Below are 22,802 nucleotides of genomic sequence, written 5' to 3'. Positions count from 1 at the left end.
CGTAGCTATCCCTTCTGTAGTTGGGAATTTCATGCATAGATATGGAGTCGAGACTATTGCGCCGAGTTGATTTAGTGTTGTCCGACCTATTAGGGCATTGTAGGCTGAATTCACGTCGACCACAATGTAGTCTATCTTGAGTGTTCTGGATTGGTTCCCTTTTCCGAAGGTTGTATGTAGCGACACGTATCCCAGTGGTTGTACTGGGGTATCTCCCAGTCCGAACAGGCTGTTCGGGTATGCTCTAAGCTCCTTTTCTTCTAAGCCGAATTTGTCGAAGGCAGTTTTGAATAAGATGTCGGCAGAACTTCCTTGGTCTATTAATGTACGGTGGAGATTGGCGTTTGCCAGTATGATGGTAATGACCATGGGATCGTCGTGTCCTGAGATGATACCGGATGCGTCTTCTTAGGTGAATGTCATTGCAGGGATGTCGGGTGCTTCCTCCTTCCCTTCGACATGATATACTTCTTTGAGGTATCTTTTATGGGATGATTTGGAGATTCCACCTCCTGCAAATCCTCCATGTATCATATGGACATGTTTTACTGGCGTACGAGGTGATCGCTCAGCTCGTGCAACGTCTTCATCTCTTCGTCTTTTTCTTTGTTCATCATCTCGGGTGGCTAGATACCGATTTAGTTTTCCTTCCCTTACTAACTTTTCTATGATGTTTTTTAAGTCGAAGCACTCGTTGGTGGTATGTCGTCGAACCCAATGATATTCACAGTATTCGTTTCGATTTCCTCCTCCTTTTTTGCCTTTGAGTGGTCGAGCTGGGGGTATCTTTTTTGTGTTACAGACTTCTTTGTAAATATCCACAAGGGACACCCAAAGAGGAGTGTAATTATGATACTTTTTGATTTTTTCGCCCGTTCGATCTTCCTTCTTCTTGGATTCTTTATCTTTATCTCGGTAGGTGAAACCGGATTTCGAGGCTTCTCCAAGTCGAGAATTTTCTTCCATGTTGATGTACTTCTCTGCCCGCTCTTGTACCTCATCTAGGGATTGGGATATTTCTTTGATATAGATTGGCTGAAGGGTCCTTCTCGTAGGCCGTTGATGAGGCCCATGACGGCAGCCTCTGTTGGTAAGCTTTGTATGTCTAGGCACGTTTTGTTGAATCTTTCCATGTAGTTGCGGAGACTTTCCCGATCTCCTTGCTTGATACCTAGTAGACTGGGGGCGTGCTTAGCCTTGTCTTTTTGGATGGAGAATCTGGCCAGGAATTTTTTGGTCAGGTCGTCAAAGTTGGAGATGGACTTTAGAGGTAGGTTGTCGAACCATCTAATTGCTGTCTTCGTGAGAGTCGTTGGAAAAGCTTTGCAGCGAACGGTGTCTGAGGCGTCGGTGAGGTACATTCAGCTTCTGAAGTTGCTGAGGTGATGGTTGGGGTCTGTAGTGCCATCATACAAAGTCATATCCGGAAGTTTGAAGTCTTTAGGGATTTTAGTCTTCATTATTTCCCTAGTGAATGGATCCTGATCTTTGCGAGAGTTGTCTTCAGGGGTTGTCTGGGTAGTCTTTGCTTTGAGATCGGCTTTAAGTTGTAGAAGTTTATCTTATAATTCTCGACGTCGCCTTACCTCTCTTTGTAGATCCTTGCCGACTTCTTGCTGGTACTGGCTTTCTTTTTCGAGTTGCTTTAGGCGATCTTGAAGTGCTTCTATTACTCCCGGATGTGATGAGTTTTTGTCTCCGTTAGATTCCGGAGTGTCCTTTGGTGTGGCACCCGTGTTTTTGTGCGGCGTTCTGTCCTCTAAATCTGAGTTGTGGTCGTTATCCTGTTTGTCCGCCATGGTGATGAGATGACTTCCAGGTTCCCCGGAAACGGCGCCAATGTTCCGAGGGTTACCTGAAACTGTAGGTCAATCTCGGATGAGATCTTCTGTACTAGTCGGAGATGACGTGTCCGGCTGGCTGGTGGCGGCCGAAGCTGTTGTGTCCGACTTGTTGGCTGACTTCTGATCCTTGGTCACCGGAGGGTAGGGGGTACCTGCAGGAGACTCCGATGCTTAAGTTAGCACGGGTATTAAGCAGGTTTTTTGTAGAATCAGAGTATGAGTTATACCTGGGTGCTCCAGTGTATTTATAGTAGTGTGGGCTAACCTTTCCGATAAGATAAGTTAGTTATCTTATCTTATGTTATCTTTGGGTGGGGTCAGCTTATCTTCAAGGGAACCTTCTTTATCTCTTTAGGCTTGGACTGCCTTTGAATTTGGGTCGTGTTCCTCTATTTGGGCCCTTTATTGGGCTTTCTTGTCGATTTGGCCGACCTCTTTGAGAAGAGGTCGGGTAGCCTGACCTGAAGAGATCGGTCGCTTTGTCGCCAATCATTCCAGGTTGGATAGCTCGACCCAGGGTGTGAACAAAATTCATTTAAGATCCGAAGGCTTCTCGGCAGCATCAGCACGGGGTGAAGGAGGGCGAGTCTGAAGAGGCACTACATCCACCATCCCGTCATCCCTGTTTAAGATCTGGCAATCAGGTTTCAATTCGGGATGACCAACCCCAGATAAAGGAGCTGAAGAAGTCGGCACAACAGAAGCTTTGGCGGCAGGCACAGAAGGGGGTTCAACATCATCCTCATCAGGGTCGTCAGGGACGATCTTGCCATCTTTTACAACGTTGTCCAGACTGAAGAGAGTAAGGTCAAGCTCAGGGGCAAGAATCCGAACCTGCTCCTTCAGGTTCTCATAAGCAGCATTTACGCTGCCTACAAGGTGACCTTGGAGCTCGGCATAATCAGCCCGGGCCGACTCCATCTCCTCCCTGAGATGCATCACTTCCCTGTAGATTGTAACATAGCTATCCTTGTGCCTCCATGCTGTGTCTTCAGCCAACCTCACAGAAGCCGCCAAGGCAACGAAACTAGCCTTTTCGCCCTCCAACTCCTTCTCCAACTTGGTCACTTTCACTTGGAGCTCCTCCTTCAAACCCTTCATTCTGTCAAACTCCCGCTTAGCCTCCTCCATAAAGGCCTTGGTAGCATGAAGGGGAAGATCTTGGGTAGTTCGGTACATGGAAGCTCCCATATGTGCCATCTTGATGCTGCTCCGAGTAATATAGTCCAAATGGTGAAGGAGAGAGACATCGTCAGTAGGAATGGTACCATAAGGACCAATCTGCTGATCGACAAACTCAACCGCATCAAAGTCAGGGGCATCAAGGTTAAAAGGCTCAGTTGTCTTTTGTTTTTTGTTTGGAGGAGCGCCAGAAGTAGAAACAGAAGCTTGCGGAGGATCAACCAAACGAACCCGGGGAGTAGGGATCACCTTCCTCGCCCTCGGTGAGCTCGGTACGGACGGCTTCGACTGAACCTGAGACGACCCCTCCCCGGCCGCCTTGGCAAGACATTTTGAGCTGCAGTAGCCTTCTTTTCCCTTTTAAAGGCCTTCACGGATTCATTATTTTTAATCATCTCTGCAAACAAACATCACAGTGAGAAACCAAGTTATGAATCAGAAAAGATCTTACAAGAGATAAACTCGACAAAATAAGCAAAAAACAAAAGAGAAATCGACCACTACCCAGCTCAGCTCGGAGGAGAGAGGGATTTCCTAGGAATTTCTTTGTATCAAGATGGGGAGGCTGCCACTAATTTTCTTCCAGCACAGTCACAAAGGCTTGTTCAGCCTCATCCAACATCTCCCACGTGTATTTAGACACCATTACATTCTTTTGCCATTCCAAAGGAAAGGCGGGCTCATCATTCTCATCCAGAAAAAAGGGCCGAGCTCCTTCAATAGCTCGGACCCTGAAAAAGTAATTTTTGAAGTCACGAAAAGTTTCATCAAACATGGAAAAAACCTTCTTCCCTTGGGAAGCTCGGAAAGAAACCCAGGCAGCCTTCTTCTTAACCACCCCGGGCTTGGTCAAAACAAAAAGATAAAAGAAGAGGGATTGTGAAGCGGGGATATCCAGTTCATGACACAGCAATTGAAAGATTTTTATAAAACCCCAGGAGTTGGGGTGAAGTTGGGATGGAGCTACATTACAAGACCACAAGAGGTTGGTCTCAAAAGGAGTAAAAGGAAGAGTAACATTCATCTGAGTAAAAAAGAAGTCGTACGCATAGAAAAAGGGGCGTTCTCCAACAATTCGGATAGAAAAACAAACCCTTTCCTCAGAATTGGGAGACACAAGCTCATAGTTCTTTTCATCACTACCATTACTACAAATCCTATGAAACTGCCTAAGCTGCTGACAAAACTCAGAGTCAACCAATGAAACACACAGAAGAACCATAGAAACCATCCAATCAGCCATGCACTCAGGGACGTGGGAGGAGGTCTCAACAACATTTTTGCAAGAAGACATGAGGTCAACTAGTCCTACAGCAAAAAGAGAAAACAAATTACTAACCAAAACATCTCGGGCAAAGCCAAAATCAACTCATAGCAGAGCATGACTTAAAGAAAACAAACAAGAAAAAGGAAAACCCCAAGACATAGTCCAGGGACATCCTTTGGAGGCAGTTACAGAACAAGGACTCAGGAAAACCTACAAGCCTACACCTCGATACAGGAAGATAATGACCCCTTTCAACTAAAATGACAAGCCACAGATAAAACCATCAAAATAACTACCCTCCAGACCCACAGTCTCAGTTTGATCAACAAACAAAGCAACCAAATAAAACGTATCAAGAAAAAGTCATCAAAGACACAACCTTTTTCAGAGAAGAAAAAAGCATCGTTATCTTTTACAAAATTCGTCAGCAAAGAAAAACTATCAACATGGCGAAGGACATCAAAGGAGCAATCTTTTGAGAAAGCAAGCAGGTTCATACAGTTCATAAAAGTAGAAAAATAAGTGGCACGAACACTAGAATACGGAAGGACTATTTCAAAAGTAAGAAATACCCCCACAACAGTAAACAAGCAGATGCACGGCGATACAAAAGGTTCAAACTTTCTAAAGTCAAAGCCAGAAATAAACGCAAGCGACGAAGAAAGTAAGAAAAAACCAACCTGGAAAAGGGAGAAAACTCTGAAGAAAGCCGAAAGCTGAAGCAACAAGGATCAGAACCACCCTTCGAGCAAAAAGCGTCACAGAGAAAAACAAAAATGCAAACTTCAGGCGAAACGGAAAGGAAGAGAGAAAAAAGGGGGGAAGTTACAGAGAAGAGGAAACCGTTTTTTCTGAGTGCCAAATTCAAAATGGAGAGGCAAGATAAACGGGGCATTAAAAACAATTAATGAGGGCATTAAACCCTCGCGCATTCCCAAGATCAGAGCGCTAATGCAAAGTGCGCGCTTTTAAGAATAAAGAAAATGTTCCACATTCAAAAGAAGACTCTACAAAGGGGAAATCGACAGATGCACGAGTTTGGATTTCACCAAAAAAGGATCGAAGTCCTAAAAGAGACTCGACCTCAAAAAAAAGAAAGACCGAGCTCGAGCAGGGGCACTGTTCATACCCTGGGTCGAGCTATACGACCCGGGATGTTTAGCGACAAAGCGACCGACCTCTTCAGGTCATACTGTCCGACCTCTTCTCAAAGAGCTCAGCCAAGTTGCTAGGAAAGCTCAATAAAGGGCCCAAATAGAGGAACACGACCCGAATCCAAAGGTAGCCCAGGCCTATAGAGAGAAGGGCGGTTCCCTTGAAGATAAGATGACCTCACCCAAAGATAAGATAAGATAAGATAAGATAAGATAACTAACTTATCTTATCTAAAAAGGTCACTCCACACCATTATAAATACACTGGAGCACCCAGGTATAACTCATACTCTGATTCTACTAAAAACCTGCTTAATACCCTTGCTAACTTAAGCATCGGAGTCCCTTGCAGGTACCACCACCCTCCGGTGACAAAGGATCAGTAGCATTGCCAGCCCAATAAGTCGGACGCGACCGCTCCGGCCACCATCCACACGCCGGACACATCATCGCCGATCAGTACAGAAGATCTCGTCCGAGATCGACCTATAGTTTCAGGTAAGCCTCGGAACAGGTATTGTTCCGAGGGTTACCTGAAACTGTAGGTCGATCTCGGAGGAGATCTTCTGTACTGGTCAGAGATGACGTGTCTGGCTGGCTGGTGGCGGCCGGAGCTGTTGTGTCTGACTTGTTGGCTGACTTCTGATCCTTGGTCACCAGAGGGGGGGTACCTGCAAGAGACTCCGATGCTTAAGTTAGCACGAGTATTAAGCAGGTTTTTTGTAGAATCAGAGTATGAGTTATACCTGGGTGCTCCAGTGTATTTATAGTAGTGTGGGCTGACCTTTCTGATAAGATAAGTTAGTTATCTTATCTTATCTTATCTTTGGGTGGGGTCAGCTTATCTTCAAGGGAACCGTTTTTATCTCTTTAGGCTTGGACTGCCTTTGGATTTGGGTCGTGTTCCTCTATTTGGGCCCTTTATTGGGCTTTTCTGTCGATTTGGCCGACCTCTTTGAGAAGAGGTCGGGTAGCCTGACCTGAAGAGGTCGGTCGCTTTGTTGCCAATCATCCCAGGTCGGATAGCTCGACCCAGGGTGTGAACAGTGCCCTGCTTGAGCTCGGTCTTTTTTGCTGAGGTCGAGTCCTTGACTTCGGTCCTTCTCTAGTAAATCCGAACTCAAGAATTTTGTCGATTCCTTTCTTTGTAGAGCCTTTTTGAATGTGGAACATTTTTCTTTAAAAGCGCGCGCTTTTATATCGGCACTTTGGGAACGTGCGAGGGTTTAATACCCTCATTAATTGGCTTCAAATGCCCCATTTCCCTTAGGTTTTATTTTGAACTTTGCCATCAGAAATGGTTTCTCTTCTTCGTTCCTCTTCGTAACTTCTCCCTTTACTCTCTCGTTTTCTGTTCTTCCCTAGAGTTTCACAGTTTCTTCTTGCGACGCCTGCTCTGCTACTGCTTTCTGCGGAAAAGGAGTGATTCTGGATTTCTCCCTCCGTTTTCTTCTGGCGAATTTTTCCGTTCGAGGGGTGGCTCTGTCGCTTCTTGCTCTTCAGATTTCTTTCGAGGTTTCCTTCTATTTTCCAGGTTCGATTTTTCCTCCTCTGTCATTTTTTATGTCTGAGTTTGATTTTGCTTGGAGAAAGTTTGGATCTTTCTGCTTTTACTGCGCCTGATTGTTGCGTGTTCTGGAGTTTCTTCGTCTTTTGTATGAATTTTTTCGTCTTTCCTGTTGCTTGATGCTTTTAGGGCTTTTGCATGTTATCACCGTTTTTGCTTGTACTTTTGATGATGGTTTTTGTTTGATTCTGGAGAAAAGGCTATGTCTTTGACGATTCTCTGCTTGGCATGTTTGGTGTTGTCGAAGCTTTTTGTAAAAAGATAGTGGCTTTGATGACTTTTTTGTACTTTTTGTGTTTTGTTTGGGGGATGCCAAGACGTAAGCTGTAGATTTTTCCTGAAACCTTGCTTTGTCACTGCCTCCAAAGGATTCCCCAGGACTTTGGTTTGAGTCTTGGGGTTTTTCTTTTCTGTTTGTTCGTCTGTATCATATTAGTCGAGTTGCTTTGCCCCTCCTCCGAGATGTTTTTTAGTAATCTAATCTTCTTTTCTTTTTGTAGGATTAGTTGGCCTCATGTCTTCTCACAATAACGTTGTAGAGATGTCTTCCAAAGTTCCTGAGGGGATGTCCGATTGGCTGGACTCCCTTTTCCTAATGTGTGTCTCTGTCGTGGATGCTAAATTTTGTGTAGAGCTGAGGAAACGTCATAGGATTTGTGGTACCAGTGCTCGGGAGAGGGATTATGAGCTTGTAGCTCCTGACTCTGATGAGAGGGCTTGTTTTCCTACTTTCGTCGAGGGGGAGCGTCCCTTCTTCTACGCCTATGAATATTTCTTCAACCAGTTGGACGTTACTTTTCCTTTTACTGCTTTCGAGACCGACTTGTTGTGGTCATGTAACATTGCTCCATCCCAGCTTCATCCAAATTCCTAGGGTTTTATCAAGATATTTCAACTGCATTGCCAAGAGTTAGGCATAACACATTCTCAAACTCTTTTCCTCTATCTTTTTGTCTCGGCCAAGCCTGGAGGTTCTTCCAAAAAGAAAGCTTCCTGGGTTTCTTTCAGATCGGCCCAGGGGCATAAAGTTTTTGTCATGTATGATGAGTCTTTTAAAGATTTTAAGAATTATTTCTTCCGAGTCCGTGCCGTTGAGGGGGTCCGCCCCTTTTTTCTTGATGAGAATGACGAGCCTGCTTTTCCTCTAGAGTGGCAAAAGAATGTGAGAGTGCCACGTTATACATGGGAGATGCTTAGTGAGGTTGAGCAGGCTTTTGTAGTTGTTCTTGAAGATTTGTGGGGGGAACCACCCCATCTGGATACAAAAAGATTCTTGGGTGATCCATCTTTGGTTCGAACTGCTTTGGGTACTGTCTGACTTGTTTCTATACTTGTTTCTTAGTTTTTCTTCTCCTATGTTGTAACTCGTCATTATGGTTGATTCTGTATTTTTAGAGATGTTGAAAAACAATGATTCCATGAAGGCCTACAAGAAGGCGAAGAAGGCTGCTGCTGCTCAAAACATCTCGGCCAAGGCGGCCAGAGAGGGATCTTCTCAAGTTCCAGTGAAGCCGCCCGTGCCGAGTTCTCCTGGGCCAAGGAAGGTGATCCCCACCCCTCGAGTTCGTCTCACTGATCCTCCACAGACTTCTGCCATTACTTCTGGTGCTCCTCCCAACAAGAAACAGAAAATAATTGAGGCCTTTAACCTTGACGCCCCTGATTTTAATGCAACCGAGTTCGTAGATCAGCAAATCGGTCCCTACGGTACCCTCCCCATGGACGATGTGTCAATCCTTCGCCATCTGGATTTTATGACTCGAAACAGTGTTAAAAAGGCATATATGGGGGCTTCCCTATATCGAACTGCTCAGAATCTTCCTCTCCATGCCATCAAAGAATTTATGGAGGTGGCTAAACAGGAGTTCGATCGGATGAAGGGCCTGAAGGAAGAGCTTGAGGTAAAGGTAGCCAAGTTGGAGAAGGATCTGGAGAACGAAAAGGCGAGTTCCCTTGCTCTGGCGGCTTCTGTGCGGTTGGCTGAGGACACGGCATTGAGGCATAAGGACAGCTATGTTACGTCTTATCGGGAGGTGGTGCGCCTGAGGGAGGAGTTGGAGAATGCCCGAGCTGATTACTCCAAGCTCCAAGGTCATCTTGTTGGCAGCGTAACTGCTGCCTATGAGAACCTGAAGGAGCAGGTTCAGATTATTGCTCCCGAGGCCGACCTTACTCTTTTCAGCCTGGATAATGTTGTGAGGGATGGTAAGATTGTCCCTGATGACCAGGATGATGATGATGTTGAACCTCCCCCTGTGTCTTTTGCCAAAGTGTCAACCTCTTCAGTTCCTCCAGTTGTGTTTGATCCGGATTGCCAGATTCTGAACCGGGATGATGGAACCGTGGATGCTGTGCCTATTCAGACTCGCCTTCCTTTTCCTTGTACTGATGCTGCCGAAAAGGCTCCCGATCTTTGCTGATTTCTCTTGGATATTTTGTGTGAATATCCCGGCTTGTGGGCTTCTAAACTCTTTTTGTAGTTTTAATATTTTGCTCAACTGTGGATATTCTTTTGGGTTGCTTGTTTAGCAACTTTTATTTTTAAAAAACAACAAGTAGTTTTCAAGCTTTTGGGGTTGACCCTGAAGCTCGTTATATCCTGCTCGTTTGCGCTTGTCTTAGCACTTTTTGGAGATGTTGGAGCCTTGCTTCTCGGCCTCTTTGGATCGCTTTGCACCTGTTGCTTGCGGGTTGACTCATTTGGGGTCGTGAATGGGCGGGTCCAACTTGTTTCTCGGTTTTCTTGCTCTTGCTTGTATTTCTAGCAATCCATAGCCGATTTCTTTACGGTGGTCCTTGTCTTAGCTAGCTTTGTAGTCCTCTTTCTTGGATCTTTGCTAGGTCTCTTTCAGGGACTACTTTTATAACATGTTTGTGGGAGGTCGACTTCTTTACGTCATCTTTTTCTAAGTTATTTTTGTAATCCTCTTTCTTCGACCTTTGTCAGGTCTCTTTCAGGGATTACTTTTATAACTTTGTTAATTGCAGGAGATCGACTTCTTTGCGTCGTCTTTTTCCAAGTTATTTTTGTATTCCTCTTTCTTGGACCTTTGTTGGGTCTCTTTCAGGGATTACTTATATAACTCGTTTTTGTAGGAGACCGACTTCGTTAGGTCGATCTCTTTTAAGTCATTTTGTAATCCTCTTTCTTGGACCTTTGTCAGGTCTCTTTTAGGGATTACTTATATAACTTATTTTTGTAGGAGACCGACTTCGTTAGGTCGATCTCTTCTAAGTTATTTTGTAATCCTCTTTCTTGGACCTTTGTCAGGTCTCTTTCAGGGATTACTTATATAACTTATTTTTGTAGGAGACTGACTTTGTTAGGTCGATCTCTTCTAAGTTATAGCAATTCCTCTTTTATAGGGTTGGCCAGACCTCTTTCCAGGGATTTGCTGATAACTTGGGTTGACTTGGTCCGACTTCTCAACGTCGGCCAGTCTTTAAGTTATTATTTAGCAATCCATAAGACCTCGTCAGGTTCTTTTTTTGGATCACTTTCGATAACTTCTTGAATTATTCTGTGTTCATCTTTGCCGATTTGTAGAAGGTGATTTCTGTCTTTCTTTGGTCGACCTTTAGATGAATCGCGTTTTCATCTTTATTGGTCTTTTATCGTGATCGTGCAGTGAATCTATTTTTCACTTTCTGTCGATCTGTTGCTTTATAATCGAACGATGAATGCTTCAGATTAATGCATCTTGAGAATTTGTAGAATATCTAAAATATTTTTTATTCAAAAGAAAGCGCAAATATATACATGTTGGAATTTTTCATCCTTTTAAGTTGGATAATATCTGGATCTCAACTTGGTGCCTCATTAAAAAACCTTTTCAGGAAAAAGAGTGCATCTTATGATGAGATCTTTTACCTTTTCTAACTATAGTACCTTCTTAGGTTGCAGGCGTGCCACGATCTGGGAAGCTCTCGTCCATCGAGTTTGGATAGTCTGTAGTAGCCCTTCCCAAGTACTTCTATGACTCGGTAGGGTCCTTTCCAGTTTGCTGCCAACTTTCCTTCTCTGGGTCGGATTGTTCCAATATCATTTCGGATTAGGATGAGATCATTCTCCGTGAAACCTCTTGGCACTACCTTTTGATTATATCTTGAAGCCATTCGGCGCTTTAGCATTTCTTCCCTGATCCGAGCTCTTTCTTGGATTTCCGGAAGTAGGTTGAGTTCTTCTCTTTGAAGTTGAGAGTTGGCTTCTTCATTGTAGTGGACTACTCTAGGTGACCCTTCTTCGACCTCTACTGGGATTATTGTCTCCACTCCGTACGCTAATCGGAACGGTAATTCGTTTGTGGTGGAATGTGGCGTAGTTCGATATGCCCATAGGACCTGTGGAAGTTCTTCAGCCCAAGCTCCCTTTGCATCTTGCAGTCTCCATTTTAACCCAGCCAATATGACTTTGTTGGCAGCTTCGGCTTGCCCATTGACTTGAGGATGTTCGACGGAGGTGAACTGGTGCTTTATGTTCAAGTCGGCTAGTAATTTCCTGAAGCCTGCATCTGTGAATTGAGTGCCATTGTCTGTGGTGATGGAGTATGGAACCTCGAACCTTATGACAATGTTCCTATATAGGAATTTCCGGCTTCTTTGAGTAGTGGCGTTGGCTAGGGGCTCTGCCTTAATCCACTTTGTGAAATAGTCTACTCCGACTATGAGGAATTTGACTTGTCCTGATCCCTGAGGAAAGGGTCCGAGAAGATCGAGTCCCCATTTTGTAAATGGCCAAGGCAAAGTTACACTGATGAGCTCTTCTGGCGGGGCGATGTGAAAGTTGGCATGTTTCTGGCATGGGGGACATGTCTTTACAAATTCTGTAGCTTCCTTTTGTAGAGTTGGCCAGTAAAATCCCGCCCGAAGTACCTTTTTGGTGAGAGCTTGTGCTCCGAGATGATTGCCACAAATACCGCTATGTACTTCCTCTAAAACTTCCCTTGTGTTAGAGGTCGGCACACATTTTAACAATGGTATTGAAATCCCTCTTTTGTATAGGGTGTTGTTTATGATGGTGTAGTACTGAGCCTCCCGTTTTAACCACTTTGCTTCCTTCTCATTTGTGGGGAGTGTTTCTTTTTTGAGGTAATTAATTATGGGGGTCATCCATCCTTGATCCTGACTTGTTATAGCTAGGACTTTTTCTGCTTCTGAGATTGACTGGTTCTGTAGCATTTCCTGGATGAGGCTTCTATTGTTGCCCTCTGGTTTGGTGCTGGCTAGCTTTGAGAGTGCATCAGCTCAGGCGTTTTATTCGCGGGGTATGTGGCAGATCTTATATTCCCTAAGTTGTCCAAGCTGTTCTTTGGTTATATCCATATACTTTTTCATGGTGGGATCTTTGGCTTGGTAACTCCCTGTTATCTGTGAGGTGACTACTTGTGAGTCGCTAAAGATGTTGAGTTTTTGAGCTCTAACCTCCTTAGCCAGCTTCAAACCAGCTAGTAACGCTTCATATTCTGCCTGGTTGTTTGAGGCCGGGAACCCAAATTTGAGGGAAAGCTCAACTTGGGTTCCTTGGTTGCTTTCTATTATCACACCTGCGCCGCTTCCAGTCTTATTTGAAGACCCGTCCACGTAGAGATTCCATTCTATGGGGGCTTCTAGGGTATCTGTGAATTCTACAATGAAGTCGGCCAAGTATTGTGATTTGATGGCTGTCCGAGCTTCATATTGGAGGTCGAATTCGGATAACTCGACTGCCCATTGTAAAATTCTGCCTGCTAGATCTGTTTTCTGCAGTATCCCCTTTATGGGCTAGTCGGTCCGAACCTTGATAGTGTGGGCCTGGAAGTACGGGCGAAGTCGTCGAGATGTCAGTATGAGAGTGTAGGCGAACTTTTCTATTTTTTGGTAGTTCAGCTCGGATCCCTGCAGCGCTTTACTGATGAAATATACAGGCTGTTGCCCTTTGTCGTCCTCTCGAACCAGTGCTGAGGCTACTGCCTGACTTCCTACTGCAAGGTATAATACGAGTGGTTCTTCCTCTCGTGATCGAGCTAGGATAGGTGGTCGTCCCAGGAAGTTTTTGAAATTCTGGAAGGCTTGCTGGCATTCTGTTGTCCATTCGAACTTTTTTCCTTTGCTTAAAGTGGCATAGAATGGGAGAGATCTTATCGCTGATCCTGCTAAGAATCTGGATAAGGCTGCCAATCTCCCGTTGAGTTGTTGTACCTCTTTGACACAAGTCGGGCTCTTCATGTTGAGTATAGCCTGGCATTTGTCTGGATTTGCTTCAATTCCTCTTTGTGTGAGCATGAAACCTAAGAATTTGCCCGCTTCTACTGCAAAGGTGCACTTTGTGGGATTGAGTCGCAGGTCATGCTTCCTTATAGTGTCAAACACTTGGGCCAGGTCGGACAATAATGTTTCTTCGCTTTGTGTCTTTATTAATATGTCGTCCACGTAGACTTCCATGATTTTTTCGATATGATCTAAAAAGACTTTATTCATTAGCCTTTGATAAGTAGCTCCCGCATTTTTGAGACCGAAAGGCATCACAATGTAGCAGTAATTTGCTTTTGGCGTTAAAAACGAGGTCTTTTCTTGATCTGGTAGATACATGGGAATTTGGTTGTATCCGGAATATGCATCCATAAACGAGAGGTATCTATATCCGGAGGAAGCATCTACCAGGGCGTCGATACTTGGGAGTGGGTAAGGATCTTTTGGGCAGGCTTTTTTGAGGTCGGTGAGTTGGTGCACATTCGCCACTTCCCATTTGATTTTTTCACCAAGACGATGTTAGCTAGCCATAGTGGGTACTTGACTTCTCTTATGAATCCTGCCTCCAGTAGTGCTTGTACTTGTTCTTCCACAGCTTGGGATCGTTCTGGCCCAAGTTTTCTTCGTCTCTGCTGTACCGGCCGAGATTCTGGATAGACCGCCAACTTGTAACTCACACTACAAGAAAAACACCCATTCAGGTACACTTGAAAAGTGTAGCTAAAAGTGAAAAAAATGATGCCTTAGGCTACGACTACGCTTTTTGGGCTACGGCTACACTTTTTGGGGTGATTCCTATTCGGCCGTTGCCTATTCTCAAAGGCTACGCTTTTCTGCACTAAGGGCTACGCTTTTGGCGTTTGGGAATAGGCTACGCTTTTCAAGTGATGCTGTGATTGCTGTCCAGGACCAAAGGCTACGCTTTTCAGCTTTCATTTTTCCAGAATAGGCTACGGTTTTCAACGCTACTGCATCACCTGTAAAGCGTAGCCACATTGTATACCATAGCTACTTTTTATAAGCGTAGCCTTAGGTCCCTCTTTTTTTTTGTATACTATAGCTACTGTATATAAGTGTAGCCTTAGGTCTCGTTTTTTTTTTTTTTTTGTATGCTATAGCTACTGTATATAAATGTAGCCTTAGGTCTCTTTTTTTTTGTATATATATATATATATAATTATCTAATAATTATTAATACAACATAATAGCTAATATAATTACATGTATAATAATTCTGTATTTTTATTTAAATGAGTTGAATATTACAAAATAAAAATAAATACATAATTATACTAAATAATTTCTTTAAATAATAAAAATTATCTCTAACCAAAATATATTTATAATATTGATCCAAAAGTACTAGAATAAAGTTAACTGTAAAAATTCATACATCTCGCACTAAAGTAAGCATAGCCATATGAAAATCATAATATCACTTAGCCAATAAAAGTATCTTCTAATAAAAGTCATTAGTCAACCATACATGTAAAGATTCTAAATAGCACTTTATCTTAGCCAATAAACCACAATAATAGTCAGCTTAATCTTCATTGCTTAATCTTCATTGTTACCCTGCATAATTATATAGAAAAGTAGTTAAAAAAATTCATAATGACATTCGTAATTATAAAAATTAAATAGAACACGTAGACATAGTAAACCAAGAAAGCATATACTAAAAAAAATAACATGGTCACAGCAAAAGAGGTAAATTCAAGGAATTATGTATTATCTTATTTCATTCCAAACCATGAAAATCTGCAGGTATTTCTTTCTTCCATTTCCTTTAACACAATTCTGATATGTCCCTATAGCATTTTTCATGCACTAATTAACCAGACTTTCACACTTAAATTAGATATAGGGACAAATTCATATGTACAAAGTGCACAAAATCAGAGAAACAACAACCAAAATTACACAAACAAATTTCAGCCATAGCAATACAACTTCGGTGTTAATAAAGCCAAGAAACATTTCCAACTTCGGTGTTAAATTGGAACTTCAAAACTAACAAATCAAAAGAATTAAAGTATGCATTGTACCTTGCTATGACGCGATCAACGTTTTGACAAAATCTGCTTGAAAGACCTTAACCAACCACTTTTGCCTTCAATCTTAACCACGAATAACTGTAAAAATTACAGACAAAAAAAATTGTAATTGCCATATGCAACCATTTAACCACGAATTCAGCACAATCATCATTTAGCAAGAATTAAATTGATATAATCAAATAGATTTGGGACCCAGCAGCAGCAGCAACAATTAAATCATTCAAGAGATAACGGCAAAACAAAGATTTGGAACCTGTCCATCATACATTAAAAGCTATGGAATTAACTTGCTAGCATTAGCCTTGACTTGAAGAATACCAAAGATATATGCACAAGGATCTATATCCATGCAACATTCATGAATCACAACGATAGTGCACTGCTACCTTATATTCCAAAACAACTTTTCATATAGTTTGACAAGCAATTTGTGATTGTAAATTTTGCTAAGCCTCAGAGCATTAATCTATTTTATCTACTGAATTAGAATATTGACTATCACTCGGTAAAACGCATCCAGAATAATTCTCTCGTGACATGGCATGATCAATTCTTAACCTCCAAAACATTACTATATCATGCCATAGAACATGTCCACCCCTTACTCCAAGAGCTTGCAAGTAGTTACAATGCTAAAACTCAGCCAACTCTATATTCACAATTCCCTCACAAGTAATACGGACCTCTTTCATAACCTTTTGTTTATCCCCTTAACAAAAAGAAGCATAATCCCTCACACAGTTCTCTAAACTATACAGTAAATAGTTCTCATTGCCAATCAACAAAATCACTACAAGTTTCAAATTCCATGGCATGCATTCCCTTTTAAAAACATTGAATCAGACATACCCAGAAAGCCACAATAGTAAATTATGAACCTAAATTGTTAGCAGGCAATCTAGTTTCTATCAATAATTAATCAAAGATAAATTACAAAATAATTAATCAAGAATTATCATCACAATCTGTGTGGTGCACAAGCACACTTGTTAATAAAATGAATCCAATTAATGAGTCTAAAACAAAATAATGGTGAAAGCACGCATATACCTCCACCAAACTTATGCTAAGTGGGTTGAGGCCAGCAACAGTCTGTCTAGCAAATTCCTCATCCCTAAACCAGAAAAATCTATCCCCTGCAAAATAAATATTAATAAAGAATAAGATATCAGAATCTGGATATAGATAAAACTCATGAGCCATGGTTATACAATTTAGCTACTATGCATATTATCAAAATAGGCAATTAATAGAGGCTTGGCAATCGAGCACCTAGATTCTGAAGACCATGACAAGAACATATGAAAAGAAGTACATAAGATCCAAACTGTGATATTCACAATTTGCACCAAACAAAGAGGTTTAAAGGAATCTTTTTCAAAGTTAAAATAATGTTATTAATAACCCTAGCCCTTGATGCAGCTTAGAAAAGTTTCCATTTGAGAATTCTTATCTTAACTATCTGTAACTTTCCATTATCTACATTAACATGTTTGGATTTTCTGTTTGCAACTCTAAAACTAGGGTTTGGGCAAAAGCAATAGAGAAAAGCTTTGGCCATAACCATGATCCAGAGCTTTTTTACACAGGAATTCAAACATGCAGTTACTTAGAAAAGTTAACCACCCATAGAAACAACTATTTAGTTGAAGTTGCATAAAAAGCACACAAATTCAAATAGCTTCTATTTAAAAATAAAAAAGTTAAATTTAAAACCTGATCAGTTCATAAACATTATCTACGAATTTTTAAATTTTAAATTCATCAGCTTCTACTTTCACTTGCATGTTAAAGAATCTACAATTTTGGCCTGGAATATACATAGATAAGAAAGGACACCAATTTATAAAATGTAGAAATGAGAAACAAAATACAAGAAGAAATAGCCTTATGCTTAAGTTATAAGTTATAACTGAAACGAATGGGATTAAAAATGTAATAAATCATTAGTAACAAAACTCTTGTTTTTTTTTCTTATCCTGGTTTACCTTTACCTTAGCATTAGTAAAAGGAAAAAAAGAAGTTTGGTAAATACACAGTTTCTGAAAGCGAGAGAGAGAGAGTGTGCAAGTTGAAACTATTTTTGGTGGAGGCAAGATTAATGAACATTAACTATACAGAAAATGTCGAATGGAAGAAGGAATTCAGTTACAAAAGAAAACATTTTTCATTATATTGAACAATATCAATTTTAAGATTAAGTGCGATCAAGGCTGACACTTCTTTTCATGAACTTCTGTTGGTTTGCATGCCTAGGCTTGTTTACTTCAATTCCTAGCATGTTAGCATGATTATTTGCAGCTGTAAAAGAAGCCTGTACAAGTTCTTAATTTCAACATTCCTGATTTTACTTTAAGTGTTGATTTATTGATAAAATATTTTTTGGTACTATTTATAGTTTTATACCCAGGAATCTAGGATAGTGGCAAACTGTAACACAAATTTCATCATACATTACTTTTAACAAGAAAGTGAACCAACTACTTAAGAATTAAAATACCAACTACTTAAGAATTAAAATGTGAAATAACTAAGATTTAATAAATTTTACATAAAGTATGCATGATTGGAGACATGCCAATATTCCTTTAGTGTTGTTGATTCAAGTTCTTAATGACTTATTAATATGGTCATAGAGCATGTGCAACTAGCGGAGTTGGGCAAATGACGATATTCTACTGTGGTAAGGTGAATGTCTATGATGGAGTCTCACCTGATAAGGTAGGTAATGATGTTCTAGTATAATGCCTGGCCTTAAATCCAAACAAATTGCACATTCCAATGGAGGCAAATTTGATTTGCAGGCACAGGCTATCATGCAACTTGTAGCAAGTCCAGTCCAATTTGCTCAGGATGATCCTGTAAACAGAAATACAAATTTGTTAAACTAACATTAACCAATTTGTTCCTTTTTACTAAAAATATATAAAAAAAATGTTTATGGATGAAAAACTGATTCTTGATGTGTTGATCAATCACTCACAGACCATAAATATAAAATTTATAAGTATATAACCTATTATAAGCCATCATAACAGTGGAATAGCAGGTGGACTAGTTGAAACTCGGACCAAGATACACAAAAAATGCAAGAAAGTATAAGATAAATGACTTTAATCCATTTATTTTCACACTGGTGAGGGCCACAAAAAATCAACAATTTCTAGTAACAAGATAATCTACTAAAAGCTTATTTGATTTCAATCACAAATACCATGTCATCAATTCAAAAATCCTTTACAACAAAGCACATTCAAGCAATTACTCTTCCTTCAATATATCTCACAATGTACAATCAAGTAGCTAGCCTCACAACACAAATTTAGGATTAAATAGATCATCAATTTTACTCCATTGACCAATGGGTCACACACAAAACCTAACTTACATGGAATTTAGGCGATTCTAGGGCTTCAAATCTAGAATTTTTATAGCAAAAAGCTCAAATTTCCAAACCCAAAACCAATTTCCCGAACTAATATAGGCAAAAAAAATTATCGGCATAATCAAACAAACCGTGTGCTATATAATGTTAGATGTATTCATGTTGCTTTACCTAATAGCTTAAGCTTTTGTAAGAGTTGATTATAAACATTGTAATAAAGAATAGACTATGGCTGGAAGAATAGGAATTGAAATCTTGCCATTACGACACAATATCAAATCCCTAGGGTTGATCAATTTTGAGCATTCACCTAAAAAGCTTATGATTCTTGACACGAGGATAATATATTCAGTCTCACTACAACCTATTAACTAATCTAATTTCATAATCCAGAGTAAGAAGCTAGATAATTAATCAATTATTAAAAATTGAAAAAAGTGATAAGGATAGACATCATACATGCCTCTTCTATCTGATCTGAGTTGGCCACGCCTGACAAGATCAGCTACGGAGCCAGGGCGGTGGTTTCTTTCGGATAATACTCTCTCTGCAAATGCTCTCACTCCCACAAACAAAACAAGAGCCACAACGCACATCCAAATCGGATACTTCATTCCACCGTCTCCATTAACCTGGTGGTCTAAATTTGCATTTTTTTTCAATCTTTCAAAATATTAATAATAAATTGAAGTTATGAACGGGGAAGGAAAGCTTGCCAGAAAGGAAAGAGGAGGAGGCGGAAGATTGAGGATGGAAGTAAATAGGTGATTGTGGAATTTTGCAACGGAATTAACAGAGTCTTGTTTGAGCTGGTTGGTGCGAGTGGTGATTAGGGAGCACCATTTGGAGATTTCGTTCCTAATTATACGAACACCATTACCACTGCCCATGACTGTTGTTGCTGCTGCTACAGATGACGATGGAGGGCTACATACAATGTGTGAACAATTCCTATGCATCAACTAATCATGGCCAAACTCACCTGTGTTAACGGAATAAAACCCCTAAATTCACGGGTTCTCCTGCGCTGCACAATAGCATGCATGTTCATCAATTCACGATGTCACAGATTATTGTACCAAATCCCCCAAATTGAAACCTAAATTCAGAACCCTAACCTCGCGAATGAAGAAAGCTTTCAGTTGAGCGCAGAATCTTTGTGATGTGACCGCGCAGCGAAGAGAAGCAACGATGAAGATGAGTGGGGAAGATGAGTGAGCGCAGAGTCTTCCTCGAGTGGTGAATGGTGATGCCGTGAGTGGTGAGTGGTGATGGCAAACGCTTTTTCTCTGATTTGGGGGTGATGACAGTGGTGAGGGCGGCGCAGCAACGATGGTGAGGGTGGCGCAGCGACGGTCAATAGTGCAGCAATGTGGAGAGCGGTGAGTGCGGGTGAGTGGGAGAGGGTCAATGGCGAGAGTGAGAGGATCAATGACGAGAGCGAGAGTGTCAACGGCGAGAGTGAAGAGAGTGAGTGGGGACAGGGTTTCCACTTCGCGACGGTGCAGTGAGGGAGTGGGGGCGACGATGGTGAGCTTTTGGAGGCAGGGTTTCTGAAGGGGATGAACGTGCTTGTGGAGGTGAGTGGGATTTGGAGGGAATAATGGATAAAAATTTTACTTAGTGTATGAGTTTGCTTGTGGAGGGAATGAACAAAAATTTTACTAAGTGTGAGCTTGTTTTCAGAAGAAAGAGGAAAAAATTTCACTAAGTGTTAAGTTTTTTGTTCTAGATATATTAGGCATCACTTTAAAAATGCACCTAAAATTTAACAAATAGGCTACCCTCTAAAAGCGTCCCCTTTGATACGAAAAGTGAACCTATAGATATCAACCTACAGCTACACTTTATAAGTGATTTCTATAATACCTAAGGCTACACTTTTTAAATGATGCTGCAATTGTGTATCCTTTTCTCTTATAAAAAGGTAACACGGGAAAAAGCGTAGCCTATTCTATGAATAGGCTATGCTTTTCAAATGTAGCTTAAAAAAAGTGTGGCTGAATGGGTATTTTTCTTGTAGTGTCATTAACTTGTGACTCATTAGCTTGGGGTCTATGCCTGGCATGTCTGCAGCTTTCCATGCGAAGAGATTGACATTATCTCGTAAGAACTGTACTAGTAATTCTTTTGCATCTCCCTTCAGGATCGTGCCAATATTAGTTGTTTTGTCCGAGGTATCCCCGATCTGAACTTTCTCTATTTCTCCTTCGGGTTGTGGATGGAGTTCTTCGCGTCTCTGAACTCTACCAAGCTCAATTGTATGGAACTCTTCTCCTCTACCTCTGAGGTTTAGACTTTCGTTATAACAGCGGCGTGCCATCTTTTGATCTGCTTTTATCGTAGCTATCCCTTCTGTAGTTGGGAATTTCATGCATAGATGTGGAGTCGAGACTATTGCGCCGAGTTGATTTAGTGTTGTCCGACCTATTAGGGCATTGTAGGCTGAACTCACGTCGACCACAATGTAGTCTATCTTGAGTGTTCTGGATTGGTTCTCTTTTCCGAAGGTTGTATGTAGCGACACGTATCCCAGTGGTTGTACTGGGGTATCTCCCAGTCCGAACAGGCTGTTCGGGTATGCTCTAAGCTCCTTTTCTTCTAAGCCGAGTTTGTCGAAGGTAGTTTTGAATAAGATGTCGGCAAAACTCCCTTGGTCTATTAATGTGTGGTGGAGATTGGCGTTTGCCAGTATGATGGTGATGACCATGGGATCGTCATGTCCTCAGATGATACCGGATGCGTCTTCTTTGGTGAACGTGATTGCAGGGATGTCGGGTGCTTCCTCCTTCCATTCGACATGATATACTTCTTTGAGGTATCTTTTGCGGGATGATTTGGAGATTCCACCTCCTGCAAATCCTCCGTGTATCATATGGACATGTCTTTCTGGCGTACGAGGTGATCGCTTAGCTCGTGCGACGTCTTCATCTCTTCGTTTTTTTCTTTGTTCATCATCTCGGGTAGCTAGATACCGATTTAGTTTTCCTTCCCTTACTAACTTTTCTATGATGTTTTTTAAGTCGAAGCACTCGTTGGTGGAATGTCCTCGGACCCGATGATATTCACAGTATTCGTTCCGATTTCCTCCTCCTTTTTTGCCTTTGAGTGGTTGAGCTGGGGGTATCTTTTTTGTGTTACAGACTTCTTTGTTAATATCCACAAGGGTCACCCGAAGAGGAGTGTAATTATGATACTTTTTGATTTTTTCGCCCGTTCGATCTTCCTTCTTCTTGGATTCTTTATCTTTATCTCGGTAGGTGAAATCAGATTTCGAGGCTTCTCCAAGTCGAGAATTTTCTTCCATGTTGATGTACTTCTCTGCCCGCTCTTGTACCTCATCTAGGGATGTGGGATATTTCTTTGATATAGATTGGCTGAAGGGTCCTTCTCGTAGGCTGTTGATGAGGCCCATGACGGCAGCCTCTGTTGGTAAGCTTTGTATGTCTAGGCACGTTTTGTTGAATCTTTCCATGTAGTTGCGGAGACTTTCCCGATCTCCTTGCTTGATACCTAGTAGACTGGAGGCGTGCTTAGCCTTGTCTTTTTGGATGGAGAATCTGGCCAAGAATTTTTTGGTCAGGTCGTCAAAGTTGGAGATGGACTTTGGAGGTAGGTTGTCGAACCATCTAATTGCTGTCTTCGTGAGAGTCGTTGGAAAAGCTTTACAGCGAACAGCTTCTGAGGCGTCGGTGAGGTACATTCTGCTTCTGAAGTTGCTGAGGTGATTGTTGGGGTCTGTAGTGCCATCATACAAAGTCATATCCGGAAGTTTGAAGTCTTTAGGGATTTTAGTCTTCATTATTTTCCTAGTGAATGGATCCTGATCTTTGCGAGAGTTGTCTTCAGGGGTTGTCCGGGTAGTCTTTGCTTTGAGATCGGCTTCAAGTTGTAGAAGTTTATCTTCTAATTCTTGACGTCGCCTTACCTCTCTTTGTAGATCCTTGCCAACTTCTTGCTGGTACTAGCTTTCTTTTTCGAGTTGCTTTAGGCGATCTTGAAGTGCTTCTATTACTCCCGAATGTGATGAGTTTTTGTCTCCGTTAGATTCCGGAGTGTCCTTTGGTGTGGCACCCATGTTTTTGTGCGGCGTTCTGTCCTCTAAATCTGAGTTG

General features: G+C 41.6%; 1 protein-coding gene across 1 annotated transcript; it reads right to left on the bottom strand.

Annotated features, from left to right (window-relative positions):
• Positions 1-15,305: 15,305 nt before the first annotated feature.
• Positions 15,306-19,301, bottom strand: LOC110271846 (uncharacterized). Its single transcript, XM_021123393.2, has 4 exons — positions 19,147-19,301; positions 18,016-18,161; positions 16,353-16,438; positions 15,306-15,377 (listed from the first exon to the last, which is right to left on the bottom strand). The coding sequence occupies exons 1-4, from the start codon at positions 19,299-19,301 to the stop codon at positions 15,306-15,308; spliced, it is 459 nt and encodes a 152-aa protein (XP_020979052.2).
• Positions 19,302-22,802: the final 3,501 nt, after the last annotated feature.

This window comes from Arachis ipaensis, chromosome B5 (assembly GCF_059453495.1).
Source record: "Arachis ipaensis isolate K30076 ecotype BB chromosome B5, ASM5945349v1, whole genome shotgun sequence".
Classification (NCBI taxonomy): domain Eukaryota; kingdom Viridiplantae; phylum Streptophyta; class Magnoliopsida; order Fabales; family Fabaceae; genus Arachis; species Arachis ipaensis.
The sequence above is the reverse complement of the archived record's forward strand: the minus strand, read 5'-3'. Positions and strand labels throughout refer to the sequence as shown.